At 43.1% G+C, this 20,149-nt stretch overlaps 1 protein-coding gene across 1 annotated transcript in view; it reads left to right on the forward strand.

Moving 5' to 3' along the window:
- Positions 1–20,149, forward strand: part of arhgef28a (Rho guanine nucleotide exchange factor (GEF) 28a) — a 484,332-nt gene that overhangs the window by 83,943 nt on the left and 380,240 nt on the right. The window contains exons 7-8 of the mRNA XM_070876112.1: positions 11,213–11,292; positions 18,000–18,069. Coding sequence (XP_070732213.1) covers positions 11,213–11,292; positions 18,000–18,069 — 150 coding nt within the window. The remainder of the gene's footprint in view (positions 1–11,212; positions 11,293–17,999; positions 18,070–20,149) is intronic.

Raw genomic sequence — 20,149 nt, forward strand, 5'->3', positions numbered from 1 at the left:
CAACAGCACTAGCAAACACTCCCCCGAGGACATTGGTTCCGATTCTGCCCAGGTGCAGACCGTCCGGATTGTACTGGTCCCACCTTCCCCAGAACCGGTTCCAATGCCCCAGGAAACGTAGAAGTAACTCCCATTTCCAGAATCCCCTCTGTTCCTGATCACTGTGATGATGTGGAGAACATAACCAAGTGACATTCAATGTTGCCAGCCATATTGAAGCATACAATACTATCCTTAGGGGATACATTCTAATATGGAGCCAATTCAGTTTCTTTTGGTGAAAAGAAGGGATAATGCCTGAGGGAGTGCTGCACTATCGAAGGTGCTGTCTTTTGGATGAGGTGGTAAACCGAGGTCCTGTCTGCCCTCTCAGGTAGAAGTAAAAGATCCCATGGCACAATTTCCAAAAGAAACAGGGAAGTTCTCCCCGGTGTTCAACCCAATATTTATCCCTCAACCAATATCAGTAAAACAGATTATCTGGTCACTTTTTTTTTTTAACAAACCCACCCCTTTTTGTTCCCTCTCCCATGGCAGCTGGTGATGATTCCGCCGTTCACACCCCATCTAGATTCATCTTCTGTTTCTTAACTTGTTCCATTACCATCTAATTTTTTCCCATCATCCTTTTGTCTCTTAATATCTTCTACCTTCTACCCTATCACAGACCTTCCCTTTTGTTCTTTCCTCCCTCCCCCTTTCACTGACCCTGCATTTCCTTAAGAATCAGTTACATCTCAAACTTTTCCAGTTCTGACGAAGGGTCGCAGACCTGAAACGTTAAATCTGTGGGGCCCCTCCCCCGGCATGCAGCTGTTTCTGTTGTTTTTACCACTGCGGTGGATGAGATGGCCTCTTGACCAAAATTTCGCTCTTCAGCTTTTTTATTTCAGCGGATCAGAAGTCACTCATAATGGGGGTGGTAGTGTGGCAGTGAGCACACTAGAGGGGCGGAAGTTGGGGCAATGTATAGTGTCCGCCGCTGTCATTTATCAGCATAGCGCTGATGACGTCATGAGGCGCCGCGTCACCATGGCTCTCCCCTTCACTTAAAGTTCGGTCCACTGGGATACCAGGGAGGGTTTCGGCCGGGCCAGTGGCCTGCAACCCAAGAGCCAGGCTGTCTGTTAGCAGCCCAGCCGAACCCGAGGGCATAATTATCAGCCCGACATGGCAGTCGTCCGACAAAAGAAAACTTGGCAGCAGTGGCAGTGCATCCTCCTCCTTTTAATGGGAGCCGCACTGCCACAGTCTCACTGGACCACCTTAGCAAAGCAGGTTTTGGCACCACCTGGCGGGAGGAAGTTTTTCTCGCTGGAATTTCGCCGTCGGGTGGGGGTGGGGTGGGAACATCAGCGGTGCACACTGTGCTGATCTATTTAGGATGGCTCGGCAGTAGGGGATGGTTGGAGGGGGAGCGGGTCACCGCTGGGATACCGCAGAAACGGAATTTTGATAATGGCAGCCATTACATGAAAAATCGGCGGCCATTGCACTCGGCAGCGTGGCTGCTGATTTCCAGCATTTTCTGTTTTTATTTCAGATTCCAGCATCCACAGTGTTTTGCTTTTGTTATCTGGACACTACCTTATTGATGTTTGTAGGACCTTGCTGTGCACACATTCACTGCTACGTTTCCTACATTATAACAGTGACTACACTTCAAAAAAATATTTCATTGGCTGTAAAGTGCTTTGGGACATCATAAAAGTTGTGAAAGGTGCTATATAAATGCAAGAGTTTTTGCAAGTATATGTTTCAATGCATTGAGGCTATAGGACATTGAAAATATTGCCTGTTAAACTATAGTTTTATGCAGCACTTGTTACATTGTAATGTAAATCACAAGATGTACAACTCTAGATTTCAATTTCATTTGTTGGAAGTTCAGGCTTAACGCTTAGTGCATCCGGGAGGGCGCTGAGCACCTCGAGTCTCGTCGACGAGAGCATGCAGAAATCAAGCGCAGGCAGCGGAAGGAGCGTGCGGCAAAGCAGACTCCCCGCCCACCCTTTCCTTCAACCACTGTCTGTCCCACCTGTGACAGAGACTGTGGTTCTCATTTTGGACTGTCCAACCACCGAAGAACTCATACTAAGAGTGGAAGCAAGTCTTCCTCGATTCCGAGGGACTGCCTATGATGATTACTTTCAGTGCACCAGTGCAAAGTGAAAAATTACCTGTACTGTATGCTTTTATAATACAGCTTCTATGCAATACCCTGCTTATCGTTATTATACCATATACTTACTGCATAACATTTTTCTGAAAATATAGTAAATTTTTGAAAAATGCAACTTCGTGTTATTACAATAAATCAATTGATTGCAATTTTCAGATGCTTTAATGAAGCATACCATACAATTATTGCATTGTATGTCACTTTTGATGCTGAAGTAATGTTTAATGTAGTGGAAAGTTGAGACTAATTTGAGGCCAGCTATCTGAGTGAGTCACTTATCCAAACTGATGTTTTTCAAATTCTTAAGTTAAACAGCAGTCTAGTATCGTAGGTTACTGTTGTTGTTACTGCTGTACTATATTGCTTCTATGAATCTTAAATATCTACTGACAACAAAGCCCTCCCACTCCCTTTCCTGCAGATTTTGTCTTGTGCAAATTCTTAAATTTATTAATTAAATAAGCATTAAATTACACGGTGACTGATTCTAGCTAACTTTAGATTATTAGTTGGATTACTTTACACCGTGTTTGTGTCTGAATTCCTTGGTTATGTCCATTCTTTTATCGACTACAAACATATGAATAAGCAATCAATTGAATAGCGTGTCTGGATTCCAGCGAGCTTTAGATTATTAATTGGATTAATTGGCACAATGTTTGTTTCTGAGTCCCATGCTTATGTCATGTTTAATATTTTATGTGAAAGCATTCCATGTGCCTTGTGGATCTCTATAACAAACATGAACATTCCCATAAGAGTTTGTGCTTAACTAGTGTATGTCCAGAGAGATCTAAATCATCCATTGTTCACAAAAGTGAAGTGAGTTGATTCTCTACAAAAAAAGCGCTCTGAACCAGTTCGTAAATTGTATAGAAACAATATTGTCTTGTATCCTCATGGACGGTACCCATAGCAACAAGCAGGCTGCCTGCGTACTGCACTCATTCTGTGTTGTGATGATGTAAGTTGATAGTTGTGCCTTTTTTAAAGTGAACTGAGTTGCTTTCTGAAGGATTTATTTGCAAGTGTCTCGGCTATTAATGATTCATTGTGTGCCAAAATTTATTGTCACTTTTTTAAAATGGATTTACAATATTGTGGAACATGCTAATATATTTCCTACATATTGGCTGTTATATTTTCTTGTAAAATTATTAAGTACTGCGGGGATGTGTTTTTTTTTATAGCACTGGCAATTCAACAAAGTTATTTATAGAATGGACTTGCACAGTATTTGCCCCTACCTCCCGGATACATTTTTCAAACAATGGCTCAAAAACTTCTGATGAATTTGGGATTTGGTGAGGGGAAACTATCTATCTAAATTCCCTGAATCCCCATAGTCATTTGACCAGTGAGAGTTTTCCTATGTTTTCTTTTTCTTGTTTTAATTAATACATATCGTTAACAATACTTGATTTTTATTTTGAACAGAAAATTATTTTGAGTGTACATTGAGAACCATGACTGAGCTTTCTTGTTTCAGTGAGAAAGAAAGACTCTAAGAGAAGGATGAACCATCCGTGGCTAACTAAGGAAGTAAAGGATGCCATCAAATTGAAAACAAAGGCATACAATGTTGTGAAGAACAGTGGAAGGCCAGAGGATTGGGAAATTTTTAGAAATCAGCAAAGGATGACTAAAAAAAATGAGAGAGAAAATAGTTTGAGAGTAAGCTAGCAAGAAATATAAAAACAGACAGTAAGAGCTTCTACAGGTATATAAAAAGGAAGAGAGTAGCTAAAGTAAACATTGGTCTCTTGGAGGATGAGACTGGGGAATTTGTAATGGGAAACAGAAATGGCAGAGACTTTGAACAAATATTTTGTATCGGTCTTCACAGTAGAAGACACTAAAAGCATCCCAATGATTGATAATCAAGGGGCTATAGGGAGGGGGGAACTTAAAACAATCACTATCACTAGAGAAAAAGTACGAGGCAAACTAATGGGACTAAAGGTGGACAGTCCTCTGGACATGATGGCCTACATCCAAGGGTCTTAAAAGAAGTTGCTGCAGAGATAGTGGATGCAATGGTTGTAATCTACCAAAATTCCTTGGATTCTGGAGAGGTCCCAGTGGATTGGAAAACCTTAAATGTAATGCCCCTATTTAAGAAAGGAGGCAGACAGAAAGCAGGAAATTATAGACTAGTTAGCCATTGGGAAAATGCTGGAGTCCATTAGTAAGGAAGTAATAGCAGGACATTTAAAGCATCATAATACAGTCAAGCAGACTCAGCATGGTTTTATGAAAGGGAAATCATGTTTGACAAATTTGCTGGAGTTCTATGAGGATGTAATGAGCATGTTGGATAAAGGGGAATCAGTAGATGTCGTGTATTTGGATTTCCAGAAGGCATTCGATAAGGTGCCACATAAAAGGTTACTGCACAAGATAAGAGCTCACGGAGCTGGGAGTAATATATTAGCATAGATAGAGGATTGGCTAACAACAGAAAACAAAGAATTGGGATAGATGGGTCATTTTGAGGTTGGCAAACTGTAACCTGTGGGGTGCCACAGGGATCGGTGCTGGAGCCTAAACTATTTACAATCGTACAATGGGACCAAGCATAATGTAGCCAAATTTACTGATACAAAGGTAGGTGAGAAAGCAAGTTGTGTGGAGGATGCAAAGAATCTGCAAAGGGATATAGATAGGCTGCGAGTGGGCAAAAATTTGGCGGATGGGAAAATATAATGTTATCCACTTTGGTAGGAAAACTAAAAAAGCAAATTATTATTTAATGGTGAGAGATTACAAAATGCTGAGATACAGAGGGACCTGGGGGTCTTTGTACATGAAACACAAAAGTTACCATGCAGGTACAGCAAGTAATTAGGAAGGCAAATGGAATGTTGGCCTTTATTGTAAGGGATGGAATATAAAAGTGGGGAACTCCTACAACTGAACAGGATGTTGGTGAGACCACACCTGGAGTACTGTGTACAGTTTTGGTCTCCTTATTTAAGGAGGGATATATCCGCATTGGAGGCAGTTCGGAGAAGGTTCACTAGGTTGATTCCTGAGAAGAAGGGGTTGTCATGAAGAAAGGTTGAGCAGGTTGGGTCTATACTCATTGGTGTTTAGAAGAATGAGAGATGGTCTTATTGAAACGTACAAGATTCTGAGGGGGCTTGACAGAGTAGATACAAAGAGGATGTTACCCCTCGGGGGGAGGGGGGGGGGTGTATCCAGAACTCGGGGGCATAGTTTCAGAATAAGGGGTCGCCCATTTAAAATGGAACTGAGGAGGAATTTCTTTTATCAGAGGGTCGTGAATCTTTGGAATTCTCTACCCCAGAGAGCAGTTGAAGCTGGGTCATTGAATATATTTAAGGTAGAAATAGACAGATTTTTGAATGATGAGGGAGTCGAGGGTTATGGGGAGCGGGCAGTGAAGTGGAGTTGAGGCCAAGATCAGGTCAGCCATGATCTTACTGAATGGCGGAGCAGGCTCGAGGGGCCAAATAGCCTACTCCTGCTCCTATTTCTTATGTTTCATGCTTTTTTTTATGTTAACGCAATAGTGGTCCAGTGGGTCTGTCTGGGGATACAGTGAATTATTTTTTTAAATCTAAATTTTCAAGTTCCAGCTTCCAAGTCTTGCTGACTAGTTCCAACTAACCCTTTCTCTTCCCATATTTCCCTCCGTGGCTGCAGATATGATTCAGATGATATGCACTTGTGATATTTCTGTCATTTCCATTGAATCAAAAATGAGAATTCTTCATGGGCTGACTCCAGTTATGGTGGCAGAAAAATTGAAAGTCAGACTTGTCATGTATGTAACTACAATGTAACACCACTGTATTACTGTATACACTCAACCTAGATGCACACCTTGACCACAAGGGCTGAACTTGTGGGAGACACTCCTTACCTGATCGCACAGGTATAAAAAGGGAGGTCCCACGCAGGGTCATCGTCTTTGGAGTCCTGTGAATAAAGAGTTAAGGTCACAGAGTGACCTTGTCCCCAGAATGTGCCTCGTGTGGTTTCATACTGTAGAGTAAGGACTTTACAAGACTTGCTGTGATTCTATATCAAATTGAAGTGGGAGTAGCACTTGGGCTGTGAATGTTTTTGCGGAGTTTTGAAAATCTAGCACTATATCTAATAACCTAGTATTTTAAACTAAAATACATTTATATGATTATCATCTAATTCATGTGGAAAAAATCTTAAAACGTTTTTACATGCAACAGCATGATGAATGCAAGGCTTTCTATTTATTCAAACTATCAATTCATATAATTAAAGGCCGTGTGTAAGAATTGGTGAGTGCAAACTGCTGATGTTGCTCAAGAAAATCAGGAGCTCACTAAAATCCTTTCAGTGTGTAAGCTTTTGAACAAATGCAGTAAACATGAAAAAGCAACACTTCAGGCCAGAAGGTGCAACAGAACCATAATAAATTCAAATCCAATCCGTATAACCAGACTGAATGCATGGTATCTTCCAGTTTCTGGTAATATTACAAAGTGTACCATTTTATTGTATATTGACAAAAGGTGGTGGGGCAGTGTTGTTTAGGGTATAAATCTGTTAACTCAGGCGGTTAATGTACAAACCTAATCTGTAACAGAGTTAAACAAACTGAGGATAGTTGAGAGTCAATTGCAGTTTATGTTGAACAAGTTGATCTCAGTAGGAGTAGTATGGTTGCCTTTCCGAGCCACTGCACCTTGATGTGGTGTGAAGGCATACGTGCTTCTATGATTCTGAAAGCTATTCTGTTAAGAGTACAACTCCTTGTAGTGCCCCTCCACTCCCCACCCCCCCCCAAACCAGAGATTGAAAGGTCGGAGCCGGACTAAAGCCAGTCCACAGGTCCTCCCAGTAGAACGTTGTGAGTCAGACTAACGACCTATCCACATAGAAATGCCTTTCATTAAGGAAACAACCCAGAAACAAGATTAGTCTGTTCTAAACTTGCAAATATAAATATCAACTGTGGAAAGCCGCAATCTGCTGGCTGTAAGTTAAGATGATACTCCAATGGAGTCAAATATCTTGCTCTGGACAGACAGCAGTGAAAGAAATGGGTTGCCTCGTGTGCCACTAGACACAGAAGACTAACTAACTTGTATGATTGGCCTTAGTTCTCTTAGGCTAGGGAGGAGCCATAGTTCCTGCTTTTAATTAGTATGCAATGACCGTGCAGGTGTGGACCTTGTGAGCAGCATTGCTCTGTTTGCTATTTTTAATAAAATTGTAACTCCTGTATAATGATTAAGCTTAAAATGTTATTATACATAGAAATCTAGAGGGAACCTGAGAGCTATGATGACCCCCATATTCAAAAGCTCACCAGTACTTCCTTTGTACATTTGTATATGAAAATTGGTCACGTGGGCAAAGTACTGATATCACTGCCTGTAAACCATGACTTCCAGTAGACAATAAAATAAAAAATAGTAATTAATAATTGCCTAACCTTAGCTCAGTTTTTTTTTCAACTATTTTTTTTTATCATTATGGATGTTTGGCCTTGATTTGGTCATTCAAGGCACATACATTGATTTATTATACTTCTTTGTGATTGTATGCTAGCTCCACAAAACCTTGACTAATCAACTTTTATCAAACTGTAACCAAATTTAAATAAATGTAAATTGTACCAGTGCGATCACTGAGGGGAGGTATTTGACCACCTCCAAATTTGTTTGGCATTTACATGTTGCGCTCACCCTGTTCCAAATCCTGGAATTGCCACAGATATTTTCCTGACCCCAACTCCTGTGCCACTGAATTCATTTGACACTTTTGTGCATTTGTAAGTGATCAATTTGACACACTAATTTGAACAAAAAATTGAAATATTGAAGTATTTCCAAATTGTGAAAGGGATATAGAAGCCAAGGAGAAAGTGAGAAAAAGATTTACAAGGATGATACCAGAACTGAGATGGTACAACTATCAGGAAAGTATAAACTGGTTAGGGCTCTTTTCTCTAAAAAAGAGAAGACTGAGAGGTGACCTGATAGATGTTTTCAAAATTATGAAGGGATTCAATAGAGAAGACATAGAGAAGATGTTTCCACTTGTGGGAAATCCAAAACAAGTGGCATACGATAGTCACTAATAAATCTAATAAGAAATTCAGGAGAAACCTTTTTCTCGAGAGTGGTGAGAATATGAAACTCCCTACCACATAGTGGTTGAGGCCCATAGCATAAATGCATTTAAGTAAAAGCTAGATAAGTACATGAGAGAGAAAGGAATAGAAAGATATGTTGATAAGGAGAAATTAAGTAAGGTGGAGTCTTACTCGTGGAGCCGAACCACCAACGTAGACCTGTTGGGCAGAATGGCCTGCTTCTGAGCTGTAAAATTCTACGAGGGTGAAATTCTGTTGTGCCCAATTTGGGGGCGGTAACATCCGTGAGGTGGAACATATTGTGCCAGGCGAGGAAATCCCGATCCGCTCGAATTCAGCTTACCCCCCCTGAAAGTAAGTGGAGCGCAAAATAAGGCTCTCCACTTCCTTTCTGGGGCTGTAGTGCGGGTTGGGAGTGGGACGCAGCGCTACGCACAAGGCCACGTAGCACTGCTCCGTAGGAGGGGCTCTTCCCTTCATTAAAACCACTGGGGAGCTAGGGTGCCGTGCCAATAGCCTGGCACTCCAGCAGAGTGCTGGGCTGACCGATCGCGGCACGGACCCCGCAATCGAAGCGCCAACGGGGCACAGAAGAAACTCGGCAGATTATTTATTTTAATTGGCTGCCACCTCCCCTTTAAGTATCGCCCCGCGAGTGGCCTGCAGCCGGGTTCATGTCCCCTGAATGGAGTGCTGCGCACGGTGATTATTACGGGTTACCGTCACCGCTAAACTCCCGTAGAATTAGCGGGAATCGGTAATGTCGGGCAAAAATCGTTTGCGTAACAGGAGGTGCAAACGATCCGAATTTCTATGTAATTCCGGGAAAAGGTTAAATAAGGAGATTAATTAATGTTAGTGATGTGAACACAGGTCGTTTAATTACACATGATGCAACTGGGCTTTGATTTACAATTAGGGCAAATTTATTACCTGTTGTGCAAAAAAAAAAGTGAACGAGCACAAAATATAAAAACAGATAATAAGAATTTCTACAGGTGTATAATGAGGAAAAGAGCGGCTAAAATAAATGTTGGTCCCCTACCGGATGAGACTGGGGAATTAATAATGGGGAACGGGGAAATGGCAGAGACGATGAACAAATATTTTGTATCGGTCTTCACAGTTAAAGACACTAAAAACATCATAATAATGGATAATCAAGGGGCTATAGGGAGGGAGGAAATGTATACAATCACTATCACTAAAGAAGTAGTACTTGGTAAAATAATGGGACTAAAGGTGGACAAGTCCCCTGGACCTGATGGCTTACATCCTAGGGTCTTTAAAAAAAAAGTGACTGCAGAGATAGTGGATGCATTCGTTGTAATCTACCAAAATTCCCTGGATTCTGAGGCGGTCCCAGCGGATTGGAAAACCGCAAATGTAATGCCCCTATTGAAAAAAAGGAGGCAGACAGAAAGCAAGAAACTATAGACGAGTTAGCCTAACATCTGTCATTGGGAAAATCCTGGAGTTCATTATTAAGGAAGCAGCAGCAGGACATTTGAAAAAGCATAATTCAATCAAGCAGAGTCAGCATGGTTTTATGAAAGGAAAATCATGTTTGACAAATTTTCTGGAGTTCTTTGAGGATGTAACGAGTAGGGTGGATAAGGGGGAACCAGTGGATATGGTGTATTTGGATTTACAGAAAGTATTCAATAAGGTGCCACATAAAAGGTTACTGCACAAGCTAAAAGTTCACGGGGTTGGGGTAATATATTCGCAAGGATAGAGGATTGGCTAACGAACAGAAAACAGAGAGTCGGGATAAAAGGGTCATTTTCCGGTTGGCAAACAGTAACTAGTGGGGTGCCGCAGGTATCGGTGCTGGGGCCTCGACTATTTACAATCTATATTGATGACTTGGATGAAGGGACCGAGTGTGATGTAACCAAGTTTGTTGATAAAAAGATGGGTGGGAAAGCAAATTGTGAGGAGGACACAACAAATCTGCAAAGGGATATAGACAGGCTAAGTGAGTGGGCAAAAATGCGGCAGCTGGAGTATAATGTGGGAAAATGTGAGGATATCCACTTTGTCAGAAAATATACAAAAGCAAATTATAATTTAAATGAAGAAAAATTGCCAAGTGCTGCAGTACGGAGGGACCTGGGTGTCTTTGTGCATGAAACACAAAAAGTTAGTATGCAGGTACAGCAAGTAATCAGGAAGGCAAATGGAATGTTGGCCTTTATTGGAAGGGGTATAGAGTATAAAAGCAGAGAAGTACTGCTACAACTGCATAGGATATTGGTGAGGATACACCTCGAGTACTGTGTCCAGTTTTGATCTCCGTATTTAAGGAAGGATATAGTTGCATGGGAGGCTGTTCAGAGAAGGTTCACTAGGTTGATTCTGGAGATGAGGGGGTTGACTTATGCAGATAGGTTGTGTAGGTTGGGCCTATACTCATTGGAGTTCAGAAGAATGAGAAGTGATCTTATCGAAACATATAAGATAATGAGGGGGCTCGACAAGGTGGATGCAGAGAGGATGTTTCCACTCATAGGGGAAACTAAAACTAGGGGACATAGTCTCAGAATAAGTGGCCGCCCATTTAAAACAGAGATGAGGAGGAATTTCTTCTGAGGGTTGTAAATCTGTGGAATTCTCTGCCCCAGAGAGCTATAGAGGCTGGATCATTGAATATGTTTAAGGTGGAGATAGACAGATTTTTGAACGATAAGGAAATAAAGGGTTATGGGCAGGGAAGTGGAGCTGAATCCATGATCAGATCAACCATGATCTTATTAAATGGCGGAGCAGGCTCGAGGGGCGAAATGACCTACTCCTGTTCCTATTTCACATGTTCTTATGTTCTAGGACTTATACATGAAATGGTACCACCTCACTTCTGATAGGTCACAACTATACACTTCAATGTCAGAGTTATTACAGTCTTCTTTTTCACCCAGGATCTTGTTCTGAAACATTTACCTGTGAATCTGAATCTGGCCTATCATCGGGAAAGACAGACAAGAAGGCTTGTGTTGAGGTAATGGATTCTTTAACTCTCTATCTAATTAGATTTGACTACTGCAACTCACTTCTCTGCTGTCATTGAGTATCTGTTGATCATAAATAAAATCTTTAAATATATGGGGCTGGATTGTCGGATCTTCTGTGCTCCGTTACTCGCCGCGGAGCGACAGCAATGGCGGTGGTGAGACTTCTGGGCAGGCGGTCAGCCTCCAGCGATCCTCGGCTCTGGTTTTGCAGCGGCGGAGAGCACCACCCGGAAGAGCTGTGTTGGTGTGCGACGCCCCTAGTTGCGAGTTTGAATTCCTGCCTGACCCGTCCACCCGGAAGCGCGCCTCACACTGACCGCCTGGGAAATCAGGGCGGTCCAACCATCCCCCGTCCCAACCATCGCATCTCTCGGAGCGATCCTGGACTGGCTCTTTAGCTCGGGAGTTTCCCATCCTTGCGCCAAGAAAGATGTACAACGCTGTGCCTCCTGATGCAGGGCCTAGCTGCCCAAACTTATCTACTGAGGCGCAAACTATTCCCTGGCACTAACTTTCCCACCCCATCGCCATTATCGCCCCAAAAACATGAAAGCCTAAAAATCCAGCCCGAGCTTACTGATAATTCTTATATAAGATATATAGATGCCTGTCTAACTTAACCGAGGTTTCTTTGCTGTGAAAATTATATTTTTATATAACATATTAAAGACAAGTGATGGGTAGGAGTTTATCCTATTTACATTACCTCAAATATGGTGTGAAAGATTTTGATGCAGGTTAGTATTCTGAGGAAGCTCAATTCTTTAGGAACAGCTTAGAGAAAATTATCTGTATCAGAATTCCCCCTTTATTCATGGGGGTCTATGAATTTAACTCTGGTCTCCCTACTGTGGTCCCCAACCTATTCCCCTGCTACTACCAGGAAATATGTATCCCATTAATTAGTACATAACCAGGCTTATGTAACTCGAGATTTTTCCTGTGACCATTAATGTGTGCACTTTGGCTGTCGCTCTTGACCCGAGCAGTTCACTTCTATTTTTCTCTATCCCTCCCTGATGGCTCTCTCCTGTTGTCGTGTCTCCTTTCATCTCTCCTCTCTCAGGTACTCTGCCCTCCCAAATCCCTACCCCAGTCCTTCATTATTCTTTGACCTTCCTACACTCCTGCTGGCGTCCCAGGCTTGACTCCCTCTTAGATACACCTACAGCCTCCCTCTGTGCCTCTCTTGGCATCCTTCGAAAAGGCCCACTGTGGCATTCGTCGCTGCCTCCTCATGTGCAGCAACCTCAACAGTCTAATCCTACTCTCTTGTCGACCACCTTGCCCAGCGTTCCCGTTAGGGGCTAATCTTGCCAATCTCCTCCCTGTCCAACTAACCTCTTCCAGCGCTGACCCTGTGGACACAGGCAGTGGTCAGCTATCACCGACCCTCTCCGCATCTCCCTCCAAAATGACCGTTCACTTGCAAACAAGGCCCTTGCCATCCATGAGCGTATCATGGATGATTGCATTGACATCATGGCCCTGATGGAAATTTGGCTGAGGGGTGATGACACCTTACCCTTAAATGAAGCCTCCCTGTCTGTCTACACCTTCCACCACATGCCCCGCCCAGACCATTGTGATGGCGGTGTTGCTCTCATCCCCAAATCACACCTTGGTCTGTCCCCCTATTCCTCTGGCAATTTCACCTGCTTTGAACATCTCGCCTTCTTCCACCCCTTTCACCTGTCATTTAAAGTTCTCTTTCTCTCATGTCCACCCTAATGTTCTCACTGAGAGATCTTCATTGCTTTCCTCCCTCTGCCTCTGCACCGAGCAACTTCTCATCTTTGCTGATTTCAACTTCCATCTCAATTTATCATGCTCTCTCTCCTCTGAGTTCACTACCCTCCTGATCTCCCTTAATCTCTCCCTCTAGGTGAATTTCTCAACCCATATTCACTGCCCCCCTCCCCCCTCCCCACGACCTTGCCATCTCTTGTGGCCTCCCATTGTGTCAATCGCAGTTAAGGCCATCTCTGACCGCTTCCTTGTATCACTTTCCACCCACAACACCCTTTCTTTCGCCAGCCCCACCCCCCGTCCCCAGCCCCCAACCTCCACCTCCACTTTCTTCTGTGTCTGTCCCTGGAAAAAGAAACTCTCCCAACTTTTTTACAACTGTACTTACGAAATTACAACTGTCCAACCTTTGGTCCTCCAATCCTCATGACATTTCTGCAGCTATTGATCTGCTCAACCACACCCTCAGCACTACCTTTGATGCTTTAGTCCCTATTAAAACATTTACTCTTGCTCACCCTGGCAGTTCCCGCGGTACGGCCCTGATCTTCGCTCCTTTAAATCCAAGGGATGCAGACCTGAACGGATATGGCGGACTACTGGATTAGCCATTCACTGCCAGATCTGGCTGGACCACATAAAGCATTATCAGGCCCCGCGCTCATCTGCCAAAACTGCCCACTATTCCAGAATCATTCTGGAATGTAAAGATAAAATCGGCTTCTAGTACAAAATACTGCGGATACTGGAAAACTGAAATAAAAACAGAAAATGCTGGAAATGCTCAGCAGGTCAGACAGCATCTGTGGAGAGAGAAAGAGAGTTTCTATTCTCTACTGCTAGCCGTCGTCTTAAACCCCTGCCCCGTCTCCTCCACCCTCATCTCCGACAATAAGTGTGAGAAGCTCATGGACTTCTTCGTCTCTAAGATTGAGACCATCTGTTCAGCTGCCACTGCTACTTCCCTTCTTTCCCCTATCCCACTGGGCCTAACTTCCTCTAAGGTTCCCCCCGCCGTAGTCCTGAACGCACATCTTTCTCCAGTTTCTCTCTGATCTCCCCTCATGACCCCTCCATGTTCATCTTGTCCATGAGATCCACTTTCTGCTCCCTCGACCCTATTCCCACCAAACTTCTGACCAACCAACTTCCTTTTCTGGCTCCCATGTTAGCTGACACTGTTACTGGTTCTCCTCTGGTATTTCTGCCCTCTCCCTCAAATCTGCCATCATCATCCCTCTCCTCAAAAAAACAACCCTTGGCCCCTCTGACCTTGAAAATTACCACCCCCCATCTCCAACTTCCCTTTCTGCTCCAAAGTCCTTGAATGTGTTGTAGCCGCCCAAATCCGTGCCCATCTTTCCCACAATTCCATGTTTGAATCCCTTCAATCAGGTTTCCGCCCCGCCACAGTACTGAAGCAGCTGTCATTGCAGTCACAAATTGCATCCTTTGTGACTGTGACAAAGGAAAACTATCCCTCCTCGTCCTTCTTGACCTGCCTGCACCCATTGACATGGTTGACCACTCTATCCTCCTCCAACGCCTCTCCACTGTTGTCCAATTGGGTCAGACTGCACTCTCCTGGTTTCATTCTTATTTATCTAATTGTAGCCAGAGAATCACCTGCAATGGCTTCTCTTCCCACTCCCGCATCGTTACCTCTGGTGTTCCCCAAGGATCTATCCTTGGCCCCTCCTATTTCTCATTTACACGCTGCCCCTCGGCAACATTATCCGAAAAGATGTTGTCAGTTTCCACTAGGGTAGCATAGTGGTTATCTTACTGGACTAGTAATCCAGACGTGCGGGCCTAATGATCTGGAGACATGAGTTCATATCCCATCAGGGAAGCTGGGGAATTTAAATTCAGTTAATTAAAAATAAATCTGGAATGAAAAGCTAGTATCAGTAATGGTGACCATAAATTTTGTTCTAAAAACCCACTTGGTTCACTAATGTCCTTTAGGGAAGAAAATCTGCCATCCTTACCTGGTCTGATCTATATGTGACTCCAGACCCACAGCAATGTGTTTGACGCTTAACTGCCTTCTGGAATGGTCTAGCAAGCCACTCCGTTGTCTGAAGGTCAATTAGGGATGGGCAATAACTGTTGGCCTCACCAGTGATGCTCACATCCCATGAGCAAATTAAAAAAAAATGTATGCTGACGACACCCAACTCTACCTCACCACTACTTCTCTCGACCCCTCCACGGTCTCTAAACTTGTCAGATTGCTTGTCCGACATCCAGTACTGGATAAGCAGAAATTTTCTCCAATTAAATATTGGGAAGACCGAAGCCATTGTTTTTGGTCCCCGCCACAAACTCCGTTCCCTAGCCACTGACTCCATCCCTCGTCCTAACATCTCTGAGGCTGAACCACACTGTTCACAACCTTGGTGTCATATTTGATCCTGAAATGAGCTTCCAACCACATATCCAAAGCATAACTAAGACCTCTAACATTGCCCGTCTCCGCCCCTGCCTTAGCTCATCCGCTGTTGAAACCCTCATCCATGCCTTTGTTACCTCTAGACTCAACTATTCCAAGCTCTCCTGGCTGGCCTCCCACGTTCTACCCGATATAAACATGAGATGCTCCAAAACGCAGCTGCCCCTGTACTAACTGGCACTAAGTCCTGTTCACCCATCACTCTTGTGCTATCTGACCAACATTAGCTCCCGGATAAGCAACTTCTCGATTTCAAAAGTTTCATCTTTGTTTTCGAATCCCACAATGGCCTTCCCCCTCTCTATCTCTGTAACCTCCTCCAGCCTCACATCCCCCCCCCCCCCCCCCCACCCCGAGATATCTGCGCTGCTCTAATTCTGCCCTCTTGAGCATCCCTGATTATATTCGCACAACCATTGGTGACCGTGCCTTCTGTTGTCTAGACCCTAAGCTCTGGAGTTCCCTCCCTAAACTTCTCTGCCTCTCTACCACTCTTTCCTCCTTTCAGACACTCATTAAAACCTACCTCTTTGAATAAGCATGTGCCCTAATTTCTCCTTGCCTGGCTCGGTGTCAAATTTTTGTCTTGTAATACTCCTGTGAAGTGCCGTGGGACATTTTACTACGAGGTATTATAGAGAAGCACTATATAAATTCAAGTCATCGCTGTTATTTTCCTCCCCATCATTTTCTCCCACAATGCTAGTTTTACACAACTCAAAAAGCACCAAACGCCCATTATGCCTGCTTACAGTGGATTCCTGGTGTGACAAGCAAGGGTGCTGAATGATTTGATGCAAATATAACTAAAGCATGTATTTGTAATGTGCCTAAATAATTTACATTACAAAACTGTAGATTATACCCGCCATGTGTATGTGTCTGTTTATATATAGTAAAAGTGTACTTGCTAATTTATCTTCAGACAGCTTTAAAAGTATTTATGAAACTTAGGGTCACAGTCTAAAGATAAGGGGTAAGCCATATCGGATAGAGATGAGGAGAAACTTTTTCACCCAGAGAGTTGTGAACCTGTGGAATTCTCTGCCACAGAAAGTTGTTGAGTCTAGTTCGTTGGACATATTCAAAAGGGATCAGGGGGTATGGTGAGATGGCAGGGGTGGGGTACTGAGGTTGCATGATCAGCCATGATCATATTGAATGGCGGTGCAGGCTCAAAGGGCCGAATGGCCTACTCCTGCACCTCTTTTCTATGTTTCTATGAAACTTACTGTATAATTTTAACATTAGTTGAAAAGGTTTACTTTTTTGTTACTTGTTGTCAGTAGATTGATTGAAGTATTGTAGCCCTTCAGTAGAACACATCAAAGGCAGCATCGGCTCCACATTGTGGTGTTTCGTGAATTGGCAAAACTGTGAGCTCCTCACAATAACTTCTTTGAGAACTTATCAGTTACACCCATAATTGATTTGTGTGCCTCATTTAGCTATTTGCAATTAATCATCAGAATTAGCTTTTAAAAGGGTTTCATATTAAAACTGGGCTCCGAGAATGGTGGCATTGGATACTTAGAAACTGTATTTTATCGTACTTTGAATACACAGCATTGTGTAATGCACTGTTCTGAAAGTAAGGAAGTATTTGTAGGTCTGACCAAACTTTGATATTCTAAAATGCATAAATTAATAAAGTAAGCAATTAGCCCCATTTGGCATATAGCTGGAGATCAGTTACGATAAGATATAATGGGAACAAGGTTTGAAGGACTAAAATTCAGGACAGATATGGTGCCAGCATTTCCTTAAGTACTATATTGTGTAGCCCTGGACTTCATTTTCTCTTGGATAGAGTATTGAGTTGTCAGCTGTAATTTACAGAGCAACAAAAAGGAAGAAAAGAAAGAAACAAAGAACAGGCTTATTGTGAAACTTGAACCTTAAATGTTGACCACTATTATACAAGCTTCTTGGTATCAACTCTGATAGATGGAATGCTATTAAATATCAGATGTTCTATGCATAAAATAAGTTGTCTTTACTGCACATACATCTTGTATGAAACCAAATCAGAGAGATTAACATTCCTGGCGCACAGCTTCAGCACAGGATCATTTAAGATTCATTGTCTTTCCTCCTTTTTATTTCACGTTAGTTTATTAATGGCTGCACAATACGATTCAAATTTTTGCTCTTTGGCTAAGATATAAAAAAGCTACTTTATTATAATTCCTTGCAACTGTTAGTTTTCTAAAAGAGCAAAATGGTTTAAAATCATCAGGATAATAATTTTGGTTTAAATGTAGTCTTAATATTATTATGCTTAGGCATAATTCTACTTATTGGCATGTTGCGAGTTTCAGTACAATGAAAATCTGGTGTATTGCGATGTGGCACAGCTTCATGTTTGCTTTGCTCGGAGATTAACTTTCTTCAATTCATTCAACCCTATAGAACGTTGCATTTCAGTTTCAAGCAATAGCTGTGCCATCTTTATTGAAAAGACTAATTAATTTTCTCCCATTCATTTAGTATGTTGGTACTGCAACAGATCAAGCACGTTTATCAATGGACGAAGTGGATCAAACCTTACTGGATTCAGGTACAGAAGAAAGATCACATATTGATGCACATTCTTAAATATGTCAATATATGTGGAAGTTAAATAATCAGCTTTAACACTGATCCATGGAGGGAGGGATAAGATTCTAGCCAAGTTGTACTTTTCAAGACACTGTAGTCGGAGGATTATTCTTTAGTAATTTAATTTAATAAATTCTGTTTTTTTTTCTGAGAGATGAGAGTTTCTTGTAAGAGTGCCCAAATTTTCAAAGAAAAGCATACTAGCAAATCTTGTCTAAAAGGCCAGTTGGAGTTGGTATTGACGTAAGTCACGCAAACCAAGAATATGCCATGTTTGATCCCCAATCTGTGCAGAGCTGGCTTATCTTAGCAGAACAGCAGTAGGGCTAATGCAGTAGGCCTCAGTACCCCTAGATTGGAAAAGAGAAAGCGTACAGGTTTCTTGCTATAGTGTCCCTGATGCAAAAATAGTTGTGTGAATTAAATCTGGAGAAGTGTGAGGTAATGCATTTGGGATATGCTCGGGTTGTTTTCTTTAGAACAGAGGAGGCTGAGGGGAGACCTAATTGAGGTGTATAAAATTATGAGGGGCTTAGATAGAGTGGATCGGAAGGACCCCTATTTCCCTTAGCAGAGGGGTCAATAACCAGGGAGCATAGATTTAAAGTAATTGGTAGGAGGTCTAGAGGGTGGTGGGGTTCTGGAACTCACTGCCTGAAAGGGTGGTAGAGATAGAAACCCTCATAGCATTTAAAAAGTACTTGGATATGTACTTTAATTGCCGTAACCTACATGACTATGGACCAAGAGCTGGAAAGTGGGATTAGGCTGGATAGCTCTTTGTCTGTTGGCACGGGCAGAATGGCCTCCTTTTGTGCTGTCAATTTTTTTGATTGCAAGAATGTTGGGTGAAAGTTGACTGTCTAGGCTCACTCTTGAAGAATGGCTATTTGAATGAAGTATTCAAAGACAGTTGGTACCAATGGAACTGTACTGAATGTGAATCAGTACCTTCAAAGAGGAGAAATTGTCATAAATGTAGTCACAGTTACATCACCATCATCATAGGCAGTCCTTTGGAATCGAGGAAGTCTTACTTTCACTCTTAAAATTAGTTCCTAGATGGCTGAACACTCCAAGACGAGAACCACAGACTCTGTCACAGGTGCGACAGATAGTCGTTGAAGGAAGGGTTGTGTGGTACTGGTTTGCCGCAAGCTCTTCCCGCTGCCTGCGCTTGTTTTCTGCATTCTCTCGGCAATGAGACTCGAGGTGCTCTGCGCCTTCCTGGATGCACTTCCTCCACTTAGAGCGGACTTTGGTCAAGGACTCCCAGTTGTCAGTGGGGATGTTGCACTTTATCAGGGAGGCTTTGAGGGTGTCCTTGCAATGTTTCCTCTGCCCACCTTTGGCTCGTTTGCCGTGGACGAGTTCCGAGTAGAGCGCTTGCTTTGGGAGTCTTGTGTCAGGCATGCGAACAATGTGGCCTGCCCAGCAGAGCTGATCAAGTGTGGTCAGTGCTTCAATGCTGGGGATGTTGGCCTGGTTGAGGAAGCTAATGTTAGTGCGTCTGTCCTCCCAGGGGATTTATAGGATCTTTCTGAGACATCGTTGGTCGTATTTCCAGCGACTTGAGGTGTCTATTGTACACATGTCTCTGAGCCATACAGGAGGGCGGGTATTACTGCAGACCATGAGCCTGGTAGCAGTTTTGAGGGCTTGGTCTTCAAACACACTTTTCCTCAGGCGGCCGAAGGCTGCAGTGGCACACTGGAAGCGGTGTTGAACCTCGTTGTCAATGCCTGCTCTTGTTGATAAGAGGATCCTGAGGTATGGAAAATGGTCCATGTTGTTAAGGGCCGCGCCGTAGATATTGATGACGGCGGGCGGGGGGGGGGACAGTGCTGTGCGGCGAGGACAGGCTGGTGGAGGACCTTTGTCTTACGGATGTTTAGCGTAAAGCCCATGCTTTCGTACACCTCAGTAACTACATCGACTATGTCCTGGATTTCAGCCTCTGTATGTGCGCAGACGCAGGCGTCATCCGCGTACTGTAGCTCGACGGCAGAGGTTGGGATGGTCTTGGACCTGGCCTGGAG

The sequence above is a fragment of the Pristiophorus japonicus genome, chromosome 1, assembly GCF_044704955.1.
Source record: "Pristiophorus japonicus isolate sPriJap1 chromosome 1, sPriJap1.hap1, whole genome shotgun sequence".
NCBI classification, from domain to species: Eukaryota; Metazoa; Chordata; class Chondrichthyes; family Pristiophoridae; genus Pristiophorus; species Pristiophorus japonicus.